The 21535-nt window shown below is 41.9% G+C and overlaps 1 protein-coding gene and 1 non-coding gene across 2 annotated transcripts in view; both read left to right on the top strand.

The window, feature by feature from the left end:
* Positions 1-21535, top strand: part of LOC140739323 (uncharacterized) — a 145425-nt gene that overhangs the window by 108752 nt on the left and 15138 nt on the right. The window contains exons 10-13 of the mRNA XM_073067506.1: positions 1465-1509; positions 17398-17487; positions 17759-17839; positions 20183-20236. Coding sequence (XP_072923607.1) covers positions 1465-1509; positions 17398-17487; positions 17759-17839; positions 20183-20236 — 270 coding nt within the window. The remainder of the gene's footprint in view (positions 1-1464; positions 1510-17397; positions 17488-17758; positions 17840-20182; positions 20237-21535) is intronic.
* trnav-aac (transfer RNA valine (anticodon AAC)) lies at positions 20605-20677 on the top strand. The gene has a single exon. It is a non-coding gene; the product is annotated as a tRNA-Val (tRNA).

Below are 21535 nucleotides of genomic sequence, written 5' to 3'. Positions count from 1 at the left end.
TGGGAAAAACAGTTCTTCCTCATCTCCGTCCTAAATCTTCTCCCCTGAATCTTGAGCCAATGTCCCCCAGTTCTAGTCTCACCTACCAATGGAAACAACTTTCCTACTTCTATCTTATCTATCCCTTTCAAAATTTTGTATGTTTCTATAAGATCCCCTCTCATTCTTCTGAACTCGAGAGAGTATAGTCCCAGGCGACTCAATCTCTCCTTATAGGTTAACCCCTTCATCCCTGGAATCAACCTGGTGAACCTCCTCTGCACTGCCTCCAAAGCCAGTATATCCTTCCTCAAGTATGGAAACCAGAACTGCACACAGTACCCCAGGTGCAGCCTCACCAGTACCCTGTATAGTTGCAGCATGACCTCCCTGCTCTTGAATTCTAGCAACGAAGGCCAACATTTCGTTTGCCTTCTTAATAACCTGTTGTACCTGCAAGCCAACTTTTTGCAATTCATGAACAAACACTCCCAAGTCCCTCTGCACAACAGCATGCTACAAACTTTCACCATTTAAATAATAATCTGCTCTTCTATTATTCCTTCCAAAGTGGATGATCTCGCATTTACCAACATTGTATTCCATCTGCCAGACCTTGGCCCAATCACTTAACCTATCTATATCCCTCTGCAGACTCTCCACATCCTCTGTACAATTTGCTTTTCCACTCAGTTTAGTGTCATCAGCAAATTTTGCTAAGCTACACTCAGTCCCCTCTTCCAAATCATCAATCTAAATGGTAAACAGCTGCGGGCCCAGCACTGACCCTTACAGCACCCCACTCATCACTGACTGCCAACCGGAGAAGCACCCATTTATACCAACTCTCTGCCTTCTATTGGTTAACCAATCCACTATCCATGCCAATACATTTCCTCCTTTAATACTCTGCCCAATATCCCATCTTTACTGAAAGTATTCAGAATGTTTTGCTAGGTTCTATAGAAGCAACACCAGTTGTTTGCAAAACCCACAGTTTTCTCAGAACAACCAAGCTAATTTTTGTGCTACAAAAACGTGCAGCAGCAAACATAATTACTGTTTCAGATTCAATTTCAACTGGAGATATGTCAAGAACCATTTTCTGAAAGGCAAAAACATTTGTATATGATTTGATTGTTGTACGTCATTTACTAAATTTAAGATAATTATGGGTCAGTGTTTCACTTATATTACATTATTTTTAATGTTTAGAAGAATTATTCTTTGGCTTTTAACAATATTTCAATGTAATTTATTTTTTAACTATTTAATTTTGTTTCAACTTTCTTTAAATTTGTTCATCCTACTTGCCTGTTTAAGTGCTGATCAGCCTTCCACATCTTGAGAAAGGTAACTGGAAGCTGCCACAAACCATGGACAGTGAGACTAGGCAGGGCTCAGACTGTATTTTACTATGACTGTATTTAATTTTAAACCTGCTGTCCATTGATTTTAATAAAGGTTTCATCAAATATGTTTCAGGGTGAACCTGGGATGAAAGGTGAAAGTGGAACTCCAGGATTAAATGTAAGTAATAGTTCTTCTGATCATGTTCATTTTCAGGATTATTTAGGGAACCAGAACAAATTGTCAGAAAAAGACACCTGTGTAGGTGTTACTTTCTAAAGCCACGTAACATCACTAAGCTTCATCATACACCCTTCTCCAGTCCTTTCTTCTGCTCAGTACCAATTTCAGTGCCCGGCTCACTAAATCTACTGACATCTTTAAGTTATTAAAGGGAGAAGATTTCCTCTGCTATTGATGTTAATTAGCAATTGACTTAATTGTGAAAATAATAATGTCTGTAATGGCCGAAACACATACACTAGAAATAACATACATGGTGGTGTCACATCAATCTGAAATTTTACTTTCACATTCTTATAAAGCATTTTACCTTTTGAAAACTCAATATGTGTGAAATCTGTTGTAAAAGCACCGTTGTTAAGGATAAGTAGTCAGTGGATAATGCCAAACCCCCTGAGTTTTTTCTTTGAATTGGTTTAAATCACAAAGACAGCATCCTCAATAATGCAACTTTAACTCGATCTGGAATGTCAGCTGCTGTTAGATCTTCAATTCTGTGCAGTGTGATTTAAACTAACAATTTCTAACACAGAACTCTAGCCATTAACGCAAAGCAAACACCAGTTTAGTTGAAGCGGACGTAAAACTGGAAGAGTGGTCTTTGAAAATTAAGGACTGAAAACCTTGAACCTAGATGCATTTTGTTAAATCATAGACATATTTTATTGCCTACATTACAATAGTTGCTACACTTTAAAAGGACATCATAAGATTAAAGATAACCTAAGATCATGACAATTACTGTGGAGATGTAGTTTTTTTCTTAATACACAAACTATACCATAGGTTGAAAATGCATTATGAATTTGTGATATGTGGAAACATGATCCATCTTATTCCTTTAATACATAAACCAATTTTCTCTGTGTTTGCCATGTCAAAATCAGTCTCTCTGAAAGATATATCCAATTAGATTTGCTTCTCTGATCTTTACCAAACTATAATTGGTATCCTTCTCAAATATTTATCTATTCCCTTTTTGAAAACAATTGAATCATCTGCCATAATCTTATCAGACAATGCATTCAAACAGTTTTCTCTGCTGCAAAATTCTTCAGAAGATTAATCCTAAAGTGCAGCAAGGAATGGGCTAATGATAGTCTCCCTGCATATTGTGCGAAGCCTGTGTGAGACACAGCTGGTCTTGCATGCTAATCAGAGGTCTGTTTAGTTACATAACCAATTAGTACTCCAGGCATTTCTCCGAAGAGCCAAAGGTAGCAGCTGGACCTCATCAACCAGTGAAAAGTCACTGATCGCCTGTTGTGTGCTGGATGCGTTCCTGGCATCAAGCGAGCAAATACATGGAAGGAGGTATGAGATGTGCATTACTGTGGCCCCATGTCCTCTGGAAACTTCTCCACTTCCCGCTTGTTGCTGTGCTTGGTCTGTTCCTTCTTGCTCATGTTGAGCCACTTGATCACAGAGATTTTGAGATTATCTCAACCATGCTTGAGCTTTGTGGTTTAAATTGATATTCCCGTACTGTCTAATTACTACCACTCCTCTGTTACAAATGTTTGTGAAGAGTGAAAAAGGTAAAGGAAGAACAAAAGGGGCAATACACTTTGGAAAAATTCAATAAGCATCTATGTGCCATAAAATTGGAATCTTTACATCAAGTGATCAAGGCAATTTATTGACATGTTTGCTATTACAATGATTTCAAGGCCCCTTTTTTTAATTACAGGTTTCACCTAATCGTGCAGATATTTTGTCCACACCTCCCATTTAATTCTACACCAATGTGGTGGTATTGCTGATACAATCATTTAAAACCAATATTCAAATTCAATTATGACCTTCTGGTTATTTATATTAATTTATTTAGATACAAGCGGAATACAGTAATTATCACTGAGCATCTATAAAAGTACCAGCTTGTCAAAAAATGCTTCTAATTCACTAATGCAACTTCATTTGATCAGGCTTTATGTGACATCAGTGTTACTGTTATCAGCGGTGATTATATGCATATGACGTCACTGCATGACCTATTTAACCATGTGATGTCTTGTGCACGTGGCAACCAAAAAGCTCAAATGAGCCACATTTGCCTCTTAAGAGTTTTCTATGTGTCCTGCATTATAATTTGAAGACTCTGCATGTTCACTATAGACTTAAAAACACCAGGGATACACTGGTAACAATGGAAATGAATTGGAGCTGCCCAAAATGACAAAGAGTTGTTCAGTATTGAATGCAACTATATACTCATTGTGGTAGGGTGAACTGGAAAGCATGCAGTTCCTCACAGCAACTTCAATATGCATTCCTGCATTCAACTTCAGGCTTGAATACAGGAGAAACAATGTGTAAAAATGCTAATCGTGAAATATATGCTTTGTGTCTACAAAAGCCTGAACAGTGCAAGACAATGGCTGAAAACCAATCTGCAAGCTTGGTGTTTATGAACATGAAAAAGGCCTTTCAAGCTTGCCCTGTCGTTTAACATGACCATGGCTGATCCGCCTAAAGTCTCAATTCTTGTCTGTGTCAGTTCCTTATAGCCATCAATTCCTTACAAAAAATGATCTACATGCTCTTCAGATACCACCACTGCTCTAGCTTCTACAGCACCCTGGGGTAGACAATTCCAGAGGTTCAGCAGGTTCCACAGAAGCTCCTATGCACCTCCAAGCTAACTGACACACTCAAAATGCTGGTGGAACTCAGCAGGCCAAGAAATATCTATGCAAAAGAGTAAACAGTCGACACTTCTGCCCAAAGCGTTGACTGTTTACTCTTTTCCATTGATACTGCCTGGCCTGCTGAGTTCTTCCAGCATTTTGTGTGTTCTGCTTGAATTTCCAACACCTGCAGCATTTCCAGCATTTTCTTCTGTCCAATCTAAATGATCGCACTCTAATTTGAGATCTGAAGTGTGAGAAGACATAGCTTACTCAGTTTCAGTGACTGAGTACATAAGACATTGACTCGTGCCACTTTGGTGTTTCGAGCAGCGGCCAATCAGAGATCCAAGCATGAGAAGACGTAGCTCTTCGCTGACTGAGTACTTAAAGCATCGACTCACCTTTTTGAGCCGTGGCCAATCAACGATCGGGATTAATCGGCAAGAAAACAATTAACATAAGGCAGGGGCAAGTGGAGCAACCATTTTTTGGAATAGGCAGAGTGGGGATTTTGAGGTTTCAGTCCAAGAAAGCGAAAAGATGTAGCTAGGTTTTATCCCCCACTGTTTATTTATTCCTTTTCCTTCTTTATATTTGCTCAGTTAGAACACTAGAGATGCCAGGCAGGATAGTGGAATGCTCCTCTTGTGGGATATGGGAGGGCAAGGAGACCTCTGGTGTCTCTGACAACTTCAACTACGAGCAGTTCATCCAGCTGCAGCTTCTAACAATCCACATTAAGGAGTTGGAGCTGGAATTGGATGGACTCCGGATCATTCGGGTGGCTGAGAGGGTGATAGACAGGACATATCGAGAGGTACGATGACTTTAAGAAGTATTCACCCCCTAGGAAGTTTACATGTTTTATCGTTTTACAACACTGAATCACAATGGATTTAATTTGGCTTTTTTGACACTGATCAACAAAGTCCCTTTTGTTTCAAAGTGTAAACAAATCTTTACAAAGTGATCTAATTAATTACAAATATGAAACACAAAATAATTGCTTGCATAAATATTCACCCCCTTCAAGTCAATATTTAGTCGTTGCACGTTTGGCAGCAGTTACAGCCTTGAGTCTGTGTGGATAGGTCTCTATCAGCTTTGCATATCTGGACTCTGCAATTTTTCCCCATTCTTCATTACAAAACTGCTCAAGCTCAGTCAGATTGCATGGGGATTGTGAGTGAACAGCCCTTTTCAAGCCCAGCCACAAATTCTCAATTGTTTTGAGGTCTGGTCTCTGACTTGGTCACTCCGGGACATTGTTGTTTTCAAGCCATTCCTGTGCAGCTTTGGCTTTATGCTTGGGGTCATTTTCTTGCTGGGAAACAAATCTTTCCCTAAGTCACAGTTATCATGCAGACTGCATCAGATTTTCCTCCAGGATTTCCCTGTATTTTGCTGAATTCATTTTACACTCTACCTTCAGAAGCCTTCCAGGGCCTGTTGCCGTGAAGCATCCCCGCAGCATGATGCAGCCACCACTACGCTTCATGCGAGGGATGGTGTGTTTTTGATGTGCAGTGTCTGGCTTACGCCTAACATAGTGTTTAGTCTGATGGCCAAAAAGCTCAATTTTATTTTCATCAGACCATTGAACCATCTTACAGATGACTTCTGCATCTCCCACATGCCTTCTGGAAAACTCTACCCAAGATTTCATGTGAGTTTTTTTTATCAACAGTGGCTTTCTCTTTGCTACTCTCCCATAAAGCTGTGACTGTTGTAGGACCTGGGCAACAGTTGTTGTATGTGCAGTCTCTCCCATCGCAGCCACTGAAGCTTGTAACTCCTCCAGAGTTGTCATAGTCTCTTGGTGGCCTCCCTCACAAGTCCCCTTCTTGCATGGTCACTCAATTTCTGAGAACAGCCTGCTCTAAGCAGATTTACAGCAGTGCCATATTCTTCCCATTTCTTGATGATTGACTTAACTGTACTCCAAGGGATATTCAGTGACTTGGAAATTTTCTTGTATCCATCTCCTGCCTTGTGCTTTTCAATAACCTTTTTGCAGAGTTGCTTGGAGTGTTCTTTTGTCTTCATGGTGTAGTTTTTGACTGGATACTGACTCACCAGCAGTTGGACCTTCTAGATAAGAGTGTATTTATACTACAATCAGTTGAAATTCCTTGACTTCACACACGTCTTCAAAAACAGATCTCCATTTGACTAATTATGTGACATCTAAAACCAATTGGCTGCACCAGTGCTGTTTTGGTGTGTCTTATTAAAGGGGGGGGTGAACACTAATGCAATCAATTATTTGGTGTTTTCTATTTGTAATTAATTTAGATCACCTTGTAGAGATCTGTCCTCAATTTGATGCGAGCGAGACTTTTTCTGTTGCTCAGTGTCAAAAAATTAAATCCACTGTAATTCAATGCTGTAAACCAATTAAGACATGAAAACTTCCAATGTGGTGAATACTTTTTATAGGCACTGTAGTTACACCCAAGTTACAGGACACAGGAAACTGGGTGACAGTCAGAAAGGGGAAAATACCCCTGTGGACATTCTCCTCAACAAAAGGTATACCACTTTGGATATTGTTGGTGGGGGGTGACCTAGCAAAAGAAGGTCACAGCAGTCAGGTCTCTGCCACTGATTCTGTCTCTGTGGCTCAGAAGGGAAGTGGGGGAGAAGAGGCACACTGTGGTGTTAGAGGATTCATTAGTTAGGGGAACAGAAAGGAAGTTCTGTGGATGAGAATGAGAATCCCAGATGGTATGTTGCTTTCCAGACGCCAGGGTCCAGGACATCTTGGATCGAGTCCTCGGCATTCTCAAGTGGGAGGGTAAACAGCCAGAGGTCAGGGCCCATGTAGGTACCAATGGTAAAGGTAGGAAGAGCGATGAGGTTCTGAAATGTGAGTTCTGGGAGTTAGGTGATAAGTTAAAGGGCAAGACCTCCAGGGTTGTGGTCTCAAGATTGCTACTCATGCCACGTGCTAGTGAGGCCACAACTAGGAAAATTATACAGTTTAATATGTGGTTAAGGAGTTGGTGTAGGAGGAAAGGCATCAGATTTTTGGATCATTGGGCTCTCTTCCAGGGAAGAGATGGTTTGCACCTGAACTGGAGGGAGACTAATATCCTAGCGGGAAGGTTCGCTAGTGCTGCATGGTGGGGTTTCAACTAGAGATGCAGGGAGATGGGAACCAGAGTGTCAGAACAGTTATCAGAGGGGTTGTGGAGACAGATGTTGCTAAGATCTCCAACAAAGTCAGGAATCTAAAGGTTGAACATGGTGCGACTAGTGTCCTGAGCTGTATGTATAGTTCAATGTAAGAAATATCGTAGGAAAGGCTGATGAGCTCAGGGCATGGATAAACACGTGGAATTATATTGTGGCCATTAGTAAGACTTGTTTGCAGGAGAAGCAGGACTGGCAACTCAACATCCTGGGGTTCTGGTGTTTTAGACACGACAGAGGGGAGGGATTAAAGGAGGAGGGGTGCCATTACTAGTCAGGAAAAATGGCACCGCAGCGCTTAGTCAGGACAGACCAGACAACTCATCTGGTGAAGTTTTACGGGTGGAACTGAGGAATAAGAAAGGTACGACCATCTTAATGGGGCTATATTACAGACCACCCAGCAGTCCGCAGGATTTAGAGGAAGAAATTTGTAGAAAGATCACGGACCGTTGAAAGAAACATAAGGGTGTTATAGTAGGTGATTTTAACTTTCCACATATATGACTGGGAATCCCATATTGTTAAAGGACTAGATGGAAAAGAGTTTGTCAAATTTGTTCTGGAAAATTTCCTTAATTAGTATGTAGAAGTCCCGACAAGAGAGTGTGTGATACTTGATCTGCTATTAGGGAATGAGGCAGGGCAGGTGACAGAAGTTTGTGCAGGGGAACACTCTGCATCTAGTAATTACGAAGCCATAATGCCATTTACTTCAAGGTATTTAGGGAAAGAGATAGGTCTAATCTTTGGGTTGAGATTCTAAATTGGAGAAAGGCCAAATTTGATGGTTTCAGAAATGATCTGACAAACGTGGATCGGGGCAGACTGTTTTCTGGCAAATGTGTACTTTGTAAGTGGGAGGTCTTCAAAAGTGAAATTTTGAGAGTACAAAGCTTGTATGTGCCTGTCAGAATAAAAGGTAAAGATAACTGGTTTAGGGAACCTTGGTTTTCAACAGATGTTGAGGCCCTGGTTAAGAACAAAAGGTGCATAGCAGGTATAGGCAGACAGGAACAAATGAGGTGCTTATGGAGTACAAGAAATGCAATAGAATGCTTAAGGAAGAAATCAGGAGGGCATGAAGTTGCCCTTGCAGACAAGGTGAAGGACTTCTACAGATACATTAAGAGTGAAAGGATTGTAAGAGACAAAACTGGTCCTCTGGAAGATCAGAATGGTAATCTGTGTGTGGAGCCAAGATAGATGGGGGAGATCTTAAATGATATTTTTGCATCTGTATTTACTCGGAGATGGTCACAGAGTCAATAGATGCAAGGCAAAGTAGCATCAACTTCATAGACCCTTTGCAGATTAAAGAATATAAAGTGTTTTCTGCCTTGAGGCAAATTAGGGTGGATAAATCCCTAGGGTCTGACAAGGCGTTCCCCCAGACCCTGGGGGAGGCAAGTGCAGAAATCGCTGAGGCCCTTGCAGGGATATTTAAATCATTGTTAGCAACAGGTGAGGTACCAGAGGATTGGAGAATAGCCAATGCTGTTCTGCTGCTTAAGAAAGGCTCTAAACATAAACCAGGAAATTATAAACTGGTGAGCCTGACATCAGTGGTTATTGGAAATCCCTAAAGAGACTGGATATATGAGTATTTGGTTGGACATGGACTGATTAGGGCTAGTCATCATGGCTTTGAGCGTGGTAGGTCATACCCAACCAATCTTACAGAGTTTTTTGAGGAACTTACCCAGAAAGTTGATGAGGGCAAGACAGTGGATGTGGTCTACATGGACTTTGATGGCATGGCATTTGACAAGGTCCCAAGTGGGAGATTGGTCAGGAAGGTTCAGTTACTTGGTATTCAAGATGAGATAATAAATTGGATTAGACATTGGCTTTGTGGGAGAAGCCAGGCTGTGGTAGTAGATGTTTACCACCCTGACAGGGGGCCTGTGACTAGTGGAGTGCGCAGGAACCGGTGCTGGGCCTGTTGTTGTTTGTCACGAATATCAATGATCCCGATGATAATGTGATTAACTGGATCAGCAAGTTTGTGGGTGACACCAAGATTGGAAGTGTAGTGGACAGCGAGCAAGACTGTCAGAGCTTGCAGTGGGATCTGGACCAGCTGGGGAAATAGGCTGTAAAATGGCAGATGGAATTTAGTGCAGACAAATGCAAAGTGTTGGCCCGGTAGGACCAACCACTGTAGGTCTTGTACTATGAATGGCAGGGCACTGAGGTGTGTGGTAGAACAAAGGTATCAGGGAATACAAGTCCATAATTCATTGAAAGTGGCATCACAGGTAGAGAGGGTTATAAAGAAAGCTCTCATAAATCAAAGTATTGAGTACAGGAGATGGGGTGTTATATTGAAGTTGTAAAAGATGTTGGTGAGGCCTAATTTGGAGTTTTGTGTACAGTTTTGGTCACCTACCTACAGAAAAGATATAAATAAAGTTGAAATAGTACAGAGAAAATTTACGAGGATTTTGCTGGGTCTGGAGAAGGACCTGAGTTAGAAGGGGAGATTAAATAGATTAGGACTTTATTCCTTGGAACTAGAAGATTGAGGGGAGATTTGATAGAGGTACACACAATTCTGAGGGGTATAGATCGGGTAAATGCAAGCAGGCTTTTTTCACTGAGGTTGGATGAGACTACAACTAGAGGTCAAGGGTTAAGGGTGAAATGTGAAAAGTCTCAGGGGAACATGAGGGGAAACTTTTTCACTCAGAGGGTTGCAACGGTGTGGTCCAAGCTGCTGGTGCAAGTGGTGCACTTTCAATGCTTAAGAGAAGTTTGGATAGCTATATGAATGGTAGGGGTATGAATGGCTACGGTCCTGGTTCAGGTCAATGAGTATAGGCAGTTTAAATGGTTCAGCATAGATTAGATGGACTGAAGGGCCAGTTGCTGTGCTGTACTTTTCTATGACTCTAATTTGTAGCTATATCTCTTTAAGATTCTCCCACTAGTGATTACATCTTGACATTCTAGTGAATACATCTTGACATCTACCCTTGTGAGTTTTCTTAATGACCTTCTGTGCTACAGTAAGATCACCCTTCATTTGTCTAACCTCCAAAGAATAATGGATTTAGTTTTACTTTAGTCTCTCATGCTCAGACAACCCTCTCATCCGAGGACCGGGCCTAGCAAATCTCTCTGGTACTCTCTTCAATGGCATTATATTTATTCTTAATAATGAGGCAAACTGTTCAGAGTGTACCAGAGTGTACGGTGTGGTCTTGCCAAATTCTGCATAATTGTAACAATACTTCCCTATTTCTAAACTCCAGGTCACATGAGCCAGAATGGATTTAAGGTGTTAATATTCAAATAATATAGTTGAGAGCAATAGAGGGATGAGTCTGCTCAAAATGAGGCCTTAAGGGAACATACGAAAGCAATAGCCTCTATTTTTAGAGATGCCCCTTGATACATATGCTACTATGACAGTTCCAGGCAAAAAAATGTTTCACCTGATCAGATGATAAAGAGATTACAGGATCACTTCAATTGAGCACTTTCCAAGATCATAGAAATTTGGAACCAGAAGCAAAAGGCCAGGTGAGGCCATTAGTCATTAATCTGTTTTACAGAAGAATCTGTCTCAGTACCCTGGTTTTCATTCCTTTATGAACCTAGTGCCTTCGGCCAGATTCCTGTACGATTTAACACACAAGCAAATTTAATGTAAATTCTTAAGTATACAAAATGTAACATTTAAGTGTGAAATTGCCCCATTCATGGTTTCCAAAAATGTTTCTTTTAAATTCAACTGGAACCTAATATCAATGATGTTATATTTGGGCAAACAGCAGTAGCTAAGTCAGTAGTTTTGATGACAAGCTGAAATTACACAAGAGAGTTTGGCGCAGACAGAAGTAACTGTCGCTCATGCGCAGAGGTCCTTTATCACAGGTGTGCTAGTTTAGACCTGTGAAATACTTCAGCTCCAAAGAAAATATACAATTGGCCTCATTTCTAAAAGGCTAGACCCAGTTCTGCCAAAATGTGTTCTCAGTACAATTATAAAACAAATCAAGGGAGCTTTGCAGATGTCTCCATCTTCAACATTGACAGAAAGTGGCATAGGCAAAAAAAGGTCAATGTATTTTCATTCATCAACTTTCATTAAAGTTGATTAAGGATCAACTTTAATCACCATATACATTTACATGTGTTTGGAATTTGTCGAGCTACGTTGGCATAATTTGCAACAAAAATCAACTATCAACAAATACAATGAGTAAATGATAATGTTAAAGTACAGCTATGGAATAAAAAGTGCATAAATGCATAAATAACAACTCTGGTTCCTTGAATCATCCCTGCACGAGGAAAGCCAATCTTTAGCCAATTTGCTTCACTCTATGTGTAATCAAGAAATGCTGACAACACTTGATGCATCAAAGTCACTAGCCCAAAATTCACCTTGGCCTGAAGTTGAAGTCTTGTGTCTGAGCCAAATGAACCTCTAGCCAAGTTACAACACTGCCATCTGCTGGCTAATGTGGAAAGTACAGTTCACACAAACCAGCAAGAAAAATCACTCATTACCTCCCCACTCTTTATCAACAAGATGATGAAAAACATTATCAACAGTGCTATCAATAGACAGTTGCTTGCCAATGTGTAGGACCACTCAGCTTCACTACAATCTTGAGTCCATTACAGGAACATGCAGGTGCCAAGCATCTGGAGGGCACTGTGTCCTTAAGCACCACTTGCCTACAAGTGAAGGAGTCTGCAGATCAGGTGAAGAGCTCTTCAGCCCCTTCTAAACCCACTACTGGACAGTCGGCAAGTCATTGTCAACTCCTCAGGGAGGTGAGGGTGAGGTGAGAGGAGAATGAGGTGGGTGAAGAGAATAGGAATCCAGTCCATCAGAGAGTGACAACACTTGGCATCAAGAGGATTTAGCAAAATTGATGTCAATATAACTCGAGGGAGAAAACTCTACGTATTACACAGGAAGATGATTGTAATTGTTGGCCAATTCAGAACCTTGCTTGAAGCAACCACATAAGGACTACGCCAAAAGAGTACATTTTTGGGCACAAATTCTGCTGTGCTTGACTTACCTATTGTCATCAAATATAGAATGCTCTCCACCCTGTTTATATCAGTGCAAACAATACATAATGCTCAGCACAATCCAGGGTAAAGTAGCCCATTTGCTCTGGATTATGAACATTGACTTTCTCTTCCTTCAATGCACTGGAGCTGGAAGACGATCAAAGGAGCATCTCTACCAAAACGTACATGCAATTTGTCAAGGGTCCTCCTGGTGCCCCAGGTATCCCAGGGTTTCAAATACCATAGATCAGGAGTGATCTTCACAGTGCTCCTGAAGATTAACCATTTAAGTAATGGACTACTTCCCTTGTTCTGCAAGATCAAGTATTCTCTGGTGGTAATGGGTGAGATGATATAGGTATGAAATAGACCAGATGTCCTCTACTCATTTTCCCAAATCTTTGAAGAGTGCACCTTATTGTACCAAGATGTAATTTTAACTTCTATCTATCCCCTGCTGTTTCACATGATTGCCAGAGTAATGTTCAATCCTGCTTTGTTAAATTCAGAGAAATTTTGATGGGACAGATAAAAATTACTTCCAGGTCATTCCTAATGTTCAGTTCTAGTCACAAAATGTTCATTTCCTTTCCCATAACATTCTGAGGTGAATGTGGCATTTGTGCTCATTAGGCCCTAAAGCACCAATCTTTCAACATCTCCATCAGGAAGGTCTCAGAGTTGTCCATATCTTTCTCAAAGAGGTAGCTTGCCTTTTGGTTTGCAGGTTGCTACAGTCCTTGATTTGAGTTTGTTCCAGAACCATCCCAAGAGCTTCATCACTACATAGGAGCTGGCTCGTATGTTTGTGCATAACTAATCAATTTCATCACCACCTTCACCACGGCCCACGCTGCCTTCAAATGCATCTGCACCACCTCTGATACTTCTTTCTCTCTGTCTCCATCACAGGATACAGACTTTCCATTGAGAACTTTTATAAACCCACTAATTCCCACAACTTCTTCAACTATACTCCCACTCTGCCTCCAGTAAGGAAGCCATCTCACTTGCACAGTTCCTCGACCCCGGCCCCATCTGTTTTCAAAATGGGGCCTTCTGCTGTAGAACGTTTGAGTTATCCTCGTTTTACTGAAGTGTGCTTCCCCTCTGCCATAGTAGAATGAGTTCTCATGCTTATCTCCTTAATTTCACACAAATCTGCACTGATTCCCTTCCCCCTTCTCCCTGGACACGATATTAGAGTTCTTTTCATCCTTACCTTTCATCCCAGTGGTCCCCCTATGCAACACATTGAAAAGTAGTCACTTTGTCAGGGGGCTTGAGAGGTGTCCCACTTGTAGGTGGGAAGGGACTGGACAAAAGGAGACAAGGTAGTGTTGATGTATGAAGAGATAAATTCAGTGGAGTAGGAGCAGGCAGGAACTTCCAGGTCTACCAGTACAATCCTGTTTATGGATCTGCAACAGCTAGAGGAGTGTTAGGCTTAGGGCAACACTTGTTCCTATATTTCATCCCTGGCCATCATCCAGGGGGCCATCATCCCTGGCCATCATCCAGGGGGCCATCATCCCTGGCCATCATCCAGGGGGCCATCATCCCTGGCCATCATCCAGGGATATAAACACCCATTGCAAGTGAGGCCTCATCAATTGCATGTTACATTCTCAATATGGCCTCTTCTACATCGATGAGACCAAGTGTAGATTAGGTGACTGTTTTGTTCATAATGGTCTTCTTGCATGTCGTCTCAACTCGCGCCCCATTTCTACCCCAACCTTTCCCTCTGGAGCGATAGGTCAATAGGTACATTCAATGTCAGAGAAATGTATACACTTCCTGAAATTCTTTTCCTTTGCAAGCATTCACGAAAATGGAGGAGTGCCCCAAAGGATGGTTAAACGTTAAAACCCCAAGCCCCCCACAGCTCCCCCCTCCCACGCACAAACAGCAGCAAAGCAACAATCACCCCCCACCAGCAAAAAAAACTATCGGTGCCCCCCCCACTGATCACTCAAGCGTGCAGCAAAACATCAACAAAGACAAAGACCTGCAGTACCCCAAAGACTACTCGTTCACCTGGTAATTCAACATACCACAGGCTCTCTCTCTCCCTAATGAGGGAAAAAGAGGTGATCCCATTTCACAGCAAGAGGGGAGACATAGCAAGCAACTCACTGATTTATGGTGTTAAAAGTCTGTTGCATTGCTTTGTCTGAGCTCTGTGCCCAGAGAGCTCGGGGCTCTGGACACGTAGCCAGCAGCCAAACCACTGCTCCCAATGTTCCGTGTTCACCCACGATGCCTCAGTCAGGGGCACTGGCCTTGAATCAGCCCGTCTCCAAAGCCGTTTAAATCTGGCAGCCTGAACAGTGAGGCCAAATGCAAACTAGGAGAACAGTGCCTCATATTCCACTTGGGAAGCATATAACCTAATGATGCAAGCATTGAATTTTCTAGTTTCAGGTCTCTATACTCCGTGTTCCTTTACCACTCCTATCCTTCCAACTCTTCCTTCATTTACCTTTTCAATTCCTCCCTTGCCACCTGCCCCAAATTACACTTCCTCACCTGGGTCCATGTCGATGTTCCCTCTAATCTGTAATGACCAGTGTGCGCAAAACTCTTGTGCTGTGCAACTTTTTGCCCAGTGACAACAACACGTGCGCAAAGAATTTTATATATAGAGGGATTCATTTTAACAGCAAGTGAAACACTTGTCAATAAGAACTTTGATCTCCTCTGGGTTTAATCGTTTTTGCTCTCGTTCATCTGCACTCTCACAAAACATACGTAGCAGGCCTGTAGTGGGTAATGAAGGATTTTCTTGCTGGAGCTTTTGCACACCATCCATATGTGATCTGCTTGCTAGGTAACACTTTAAAAAATCAAGTTCCCAAAAGTCAAGTTCCTACAAATTCTCCAGCAACTTTTGCATCATGACAATACACGCTGGTAACATCAGTTTCTGTATTGTACATAAATATCTCTCGTAGCTGCACGTTCCTGACCTCATGAGTTTTCAGTGTAGCAGTTTCTACTGTTCCATTAAGCCATTCTGCTTTAAATGAACTGGTGGTTCTTTTACACTCCACATCCTTTGCTTCTTTGGAAGTTGACATACTGAAATCAATCATTTCTTCAATAAAAACAGTATTGTAAGCCAGTTCTAAAATCTGCAGACAAATCATCGCAAACTCCTCATTGTCAACACCATCCACGTCAGAAACCATAAAAGGAAATGTGACTGTGTACGATTAGGAAATATGCTTAACATGCCAACGGGGTAGAGGGTGACAACCTTTGTGTGCAGTTCAAATTCCTTTGTGTGCTAGGAGCAAAAGATGTGTGTGCGCGCTCACCTCAGAGGGAACATTGGTCCATGTGCCTATTACCGCACATTTAGTCACCTGGGTTTCTTCACCCTTGTCTACCCCCATTTGCCCATCATCTCTCCCTTATTTGATTCCACAACCTTTTTCTACCTTCCCCCCCCCCCCCCCCCTCTATTTGGCTCCATTTACCACTCCTCCCACCTGCCTCACTCTGCCCAATTTTTTGAGCCAACACACACAAAATGCTGTAGAAATTCAGCAGGCCAGGCAACAGCTTGGGAAAGAGTACAGTCGATATTTCGGACCAAAACCCTGCCGAAACAATGCTGCCTGGCCTGCTGAGTTCCTCCAGCATTTTCTGTGTGTTGCTTGGATTTCCAGCATCTGCAGATTTTCTCTTGTTTGTGATTGGACTGCCCAAGTTTTTGCCTTCTTATCTGTTTCCACCTATCACCAACCAGCTTCTGTCTTAAAACTTCACCCTCCCCCATCTGGCTCCATCTACCCAGCATCCCCCACCTCACCCTGTTCCTCTGCTATCAGCTCCAGTGCCATCCCCTCTCTGTCCTCTTTTTATACTGTCTGTCTCCATTCCACACTTGTGATCCTGATGCAGGGTTTTGAACTTCAGCATCGCCAATCCCTCTTTCTCCACAGAGACTGCTTGACCTGCTGAATTCCTCCAGCAGTATGTCCTTTACTCATGATTCCAGCACCTTGTGTCTCCAAAAAACAGAGATAAAACACTTTTATCAACTTGCTCCAATGCAAGGAATAAATATAGATTGGCCGTCATCTCTGAGAAATAATCTCTGTTCATGATAAAGCCAAGGTCAGCTCTGTAGAATAATCAGTAGGCATGCTGATTAACTTTTTTGGCACTGCTGTTAACTAGCTATAACATGGAGTTGGAAAATTCATCATTTAGTGGATGGGAAGAATCATCCTAATGCCTAATGAAAAAAGATGCTGCTTTTCCACTTAACAGGGGCAGGCAGTCACTGGTGAGTGGTCTATGATGAGAATGGGGACTTGAGTGACAACATCTCTAGTATTACAGTATGTCCAGTTAGAGTTGGTACATTTGATTGGCTAAAGCAGATATGCACTGATCTAAGTATCACTAGGAGAAAGATGAGTACACCATTGGGAAAATTAAAATAATCGTAAAAAAATAGTATGAGAGTGATTCAAATTTCCAGGGACCTGTTCCACCTACGGGAATTGTGATTTGTCAGACTTGCAGGGGGACATTAGGAACCCTGACTGGTCAGAGGTTAAACCAGTGAGAGAAGTGCCTTGTTCTTCCCAGGCACAGAGTCGCCTCGACAGTCTTGGCTTTCAATTATTTCTCCTAACCCAACAAGCATCTTCCAACCTGCTGAGAGCCGGATTTTCATCACATCCGGCCCCCCTTACCAATAGGCAATGTCACCATTCCTCCACCTCCCCAACAAGCAACTCAATGACCAGAAGGCCAGTTATCTATGGGCATTTGGTGCCTGCCAATGCTCTGCCAACCAACCACCCCCCCCCCCCCCCGTGATTTATTTTGCAATCTCTGATCTAACATGAAAATTCAGTGCTCTTGATATTTACATCCCTCCTTGTGAAGGTAAACATGAGCTTCCAATTCTGGTGTTTTGTCACATACATTTTAGGGTATAGTGGGTCGTAAGGGAGACTTGGGACTTCCAGGAATTCCAGGGCAGAAAGGCGACAAAGGAGAAACTGGTTCACTCGGTCCACCGGTGAGTATCAATCCCAAAACAATTGTATAACTTCAGCTTGAGTAACTAATAACGCAAAGTATAGTAGGCACCTTTGAGCACACTAGCCAGTTGAATTTCCAACTCTTATTCTCTTACGGTTGTCCACATTTATCTCTCCTATTCTAAAGCTGACTCTTGATGTGCATCATTCCTAAAATCACTAAAGAACGTTACCTAATTACAGTTCTGCTATTTTTAAATCTCTGGTTAATGCAGCAAATAAATTAGATTATTTCTGCTTTCTGTTTAGGGCGAACAAGGTTTGAAAGGTGTTAAAGGTGAAAGGGGTGATGCTGGTGAAAAAGGTGATAAAGGATTCCCTGGTGTACAGGTACGTGAACAAGTATCTCTCTTTAATAAATGGGGAAAACTGAAGTTTGTCTGAACATCTAAACATTATATTATTATTTTGTTAGAATAGTTAATACAGAAAATGATTTTGGTTCATAAGCAGTTGCAAGTTTAATTCAGTGAAGAGGGTTTTAACTCTGTGGAATGGAATGGGTTGGGACAGGATGGGTCGGCACATACAAACGGTAACGTATTCACACCCAACACAGATCTATCTGCACAGTGCCACGTTTCATGCTTCACTGCATGCATTTAGCACATTTAACACGTGTTGACATGGCCTAAACAGTATCATGGCCTATCAGAAGTCTAAACAGTATTTGCCTACAAGGATATTGAGAATTATGATGGTGTGGTGCACAAGGGAGAGGAATGGAGGTGGAGAATAATTTAGGAGCTAAACAATAATCTCCTCATGAGGAGAAACAGAAGACTGAGAGCAATATGAAAGTGGAACACTAATTAGACATTTTTCCTTGAAATTCTCAATACTGCAGCCTCACACGGGGGAAAATGTAATCCACTGGTCACCTCCCTTTGCCCGGCGCAGTCCTTCAATCAAACACACAATCGTTGCACACCCACCCCAATGGCTCAATTGTTTCACTGATGTGTCACGAGGGGTGCATTGGCACTTGGTACACAAGTAATGGAGACCTACTTGCTTCAGTTGACTGCACTCTCTTCTAATCAGTCTGGTTCTCTTTTTCATACTCTTTATGTTCACTCAAAAAAATACTATTCTGCTATGTATGATTTAAAGTAAATGTGAATGAAATGTGCATTTGAGAAATGATAGACTATTATCTGATTGTCTGGGACATCTAGCAACTCTAGTATCCCAAGTCTGCCAGATTAACCGAGTTTTATAGCAGTTTCATGTGTCTTTCACTAAATAAAGCCATTCTTTTATTGACTAGTTTTCCCATTCTTACTTGTTGAATTTTATCTGTGTGTTTCTTTGTCATGCTAAAAAGTCTGTGTCTGTTCTTATGGGGAGATTCTTGACTGGTCGTCCAGTACGATGCTACTTAGCAATGTGTTGAGTCAGATCATCTAGTCAGCTGCTCACTTGCTATTGACTGCATACTTACAATCACGACATCCGCAGTCCCTTCACCCCTTGACGTCCTTTCCAAACTCCCAAAACAGCTGAGCAGTCAGCTTGTCTGGCAAACCTTGTGTGTTACAGAAATGATTTGAGTGCACTGATCTGTCTTTAGGTAATCATCTTCAGAAAGACACATTGAATGATTTTGAGTTACATGTATAGAAAACTAAGGCAGAGACTCACTGAAGGGCTTGGGGCATTTGTATACAGATGACTGGTGCAGAGAGACACCTTGAAAGGTTTAGTGATTTTGTATACAGAGCTGGTGCACAATAAATGCACAGTTCTGGAGGAGAGTCTCATCAATAGGTTTGGAGCTTAATCTCTACAGAGCCCTGAGGGAAACACAAATTAAGGGTCTTGAGGTTCCATTATTTACAGAGAGCTGGGAAGAAACACATTGAGAGATTCGGGGATTATACGGTAAACAGAAATTACAGACATATTTTGTATAAGCTGCTTCGGAGATCTACACTTCCCTGAGCTATCTCCAGCAAAACCTTTCTTTCCCAATGGAGTCCCAGACCATGAGAGAGTTTCTGTTCTTCCCGAGGGTCTCATTCAGCAAGGTCTGCCGTAGTTCAGGTGCTAAGGTCTGCAAGATCTTAGTGTTTTGCCTGTAGTAGAGGTCATTTGCTTGTACAAAGGTCAGCCAGTTCTGACCATCAGTGTATCAGGGACACAGCATGAGGCAGTAGGAAGATCAGACATTCGACTTTCACCATATGACTCACAAAGGCACCTGGATTACCTGGCCCATTCTCTGACATTAGTCAACCACCATGCTGTCTCTTCTGATTTTGTCTGGTCAGTGGAGATTCTCACTCTAGCTTTGAGGTCTCCTTGTAAAGGTGGAAAATCTGCCAGCTCTTAAAAGGATTTTTCCAAATAAATTTTAAAGATATGCACATGAAACTAAAATTATCAGTAGCATTTGCAAAATTCAACCTTTTATAAACTCTCTTTTAGAGCAATATATTTAAATAATAAGGACTAATACAATTCCTTTTACAGAATGTGTCTAGTTTTCTTTCTGTGCATTTCAAGGGGAGATTCTTACCCGTTTGATGTAGTTACTCAGTGTGGAGGCATCCAATAATTATTCTTAGTAATGCTGAACGTAAATAAATGATGTGACCTAAAAATGTTTTGCAAGTTGTAGAAGATGAGAGACAAATTAGTTAATGATGATGTGGCATGTCCTTTTTAAAGGGAACTCCTGGTTCCACGGGTCTTCCAGGTATCCCTGGTCAAAAGGGAGAAAAGGTAAGAATTCAAGTTCTTGGATACAAGAACTATAAACTGCTCATCCTGTCCCCTTTGCATTATTGCATCTTTGTGCTTCCCACTCCTTCCAATCTGAACTCTTCTCTGGTCAGACAAGTCTCCGTCTGCCCTCACTGTTCTAGACCTGCTGCTGTTTTCATTGTGAGCAAAATTGAATCAATAGTTGCAGGCCGCATAACCTTACTCCAGCTTTAGACACTACCCAAGACACAACAAAACCCTCTTTTAAAAAAGAACTTTCTTTCACTAGATGTTGACCTCTGGAAGCGTTTAGTCGTGTTCAGATAGTAGTTGCAAGTGCCCTTTCTGCATTTCTCTATCTGATAGAGGATTTCACCGGCGTGGTTGTTTCCGTAGTGTAGTGGTTATCACGTTCGCCTAACACGCGAAAGGTCCCCGGTTCGAAACCGGGCGGAAACAGTTTTCTTGGGCGGTGCGGAACTGTTGCTTTTCAGCAATTAGCATCGCGTCCTTCCACTCCCGCTCAGCCTGTAAGGAGTTTGTGGATTTTCTCCCTCATTCCTGAAACCGTAACCGGAAGCGTGGCAACACTTACGAGGCATAATCCCCACTACCCGTTTTGCTGTAGCTATGCTGTACTCGCGGATCGTTTCAGCACTACGAGTGAAACATTCATTCATGGATTGTTCATGTCACTGGCTTTTCCACCTCCAGTCCGATTACAGTTTTCACCAAATGACACAGACAACTTGGGTCAATTTGCCCCAGGAGTGGACGCCATTAAGAAACAATAAAATTGCAAACAGGAACAGGAATAGAAGTATACAAAATTATGAGGGTTATAAATTGGGTTATAAATGCAAGTGGGCTTTTTCCACTGAGGTTGGGTGGGACTACCACCAGGGGTCATGGGTTAAGGGTGAAAAGTTTAAGGGGAACATGAGGGGGAAATTCTTCACTCAGAGGGTCCTGAGAGTGTAGAATGAGCTGCCAGCACAAGTGGTGAATGCAAGCCCAATTTTAATGTTTAGGAGAAGTTTGGATAGGTACATGGATGGAAGGGGTATGGAGAGCTATGGTCCCAGTGTAGGTGGAAGGGAGTAGGCAGTTTAAATGGTTTGGCAGGGGTTGAAGGGTCTCTTTCTGTGACTCTAGTAAGCCATTGGGCCTCTCAAGCCAGCTCCATCATTGATCGAGTTAATGGCTCACCTTTTACCTCAGTGCTATTTTCCAGCACAATTCACATACAAACTTTAATATCTGGAAATATTTTAAATGAACACAATGGCAAACTCCTTTGATATGTTCAGCTTGATC

Source organism: Hemitrygon akajei, chromosome 15 (assembly GCF_048418815.1).
Source record: "Hemitrygon akajei chromosome 15, sHemAka1.3, whole genome shotgun sequence".
Taxonomy (NCBI): domain Eukaryota; kingdom Metazoa; phylum Chordata; class Chondrichthyes; order Myliobatiformes; family Dasyatidae; genus Hemitrygon; species Hemitrygon akajei.
Note: the sequence above shows the minus strand (reverse complement) of the source record. Positions and strands in the feature narration are given on the sequence as shown.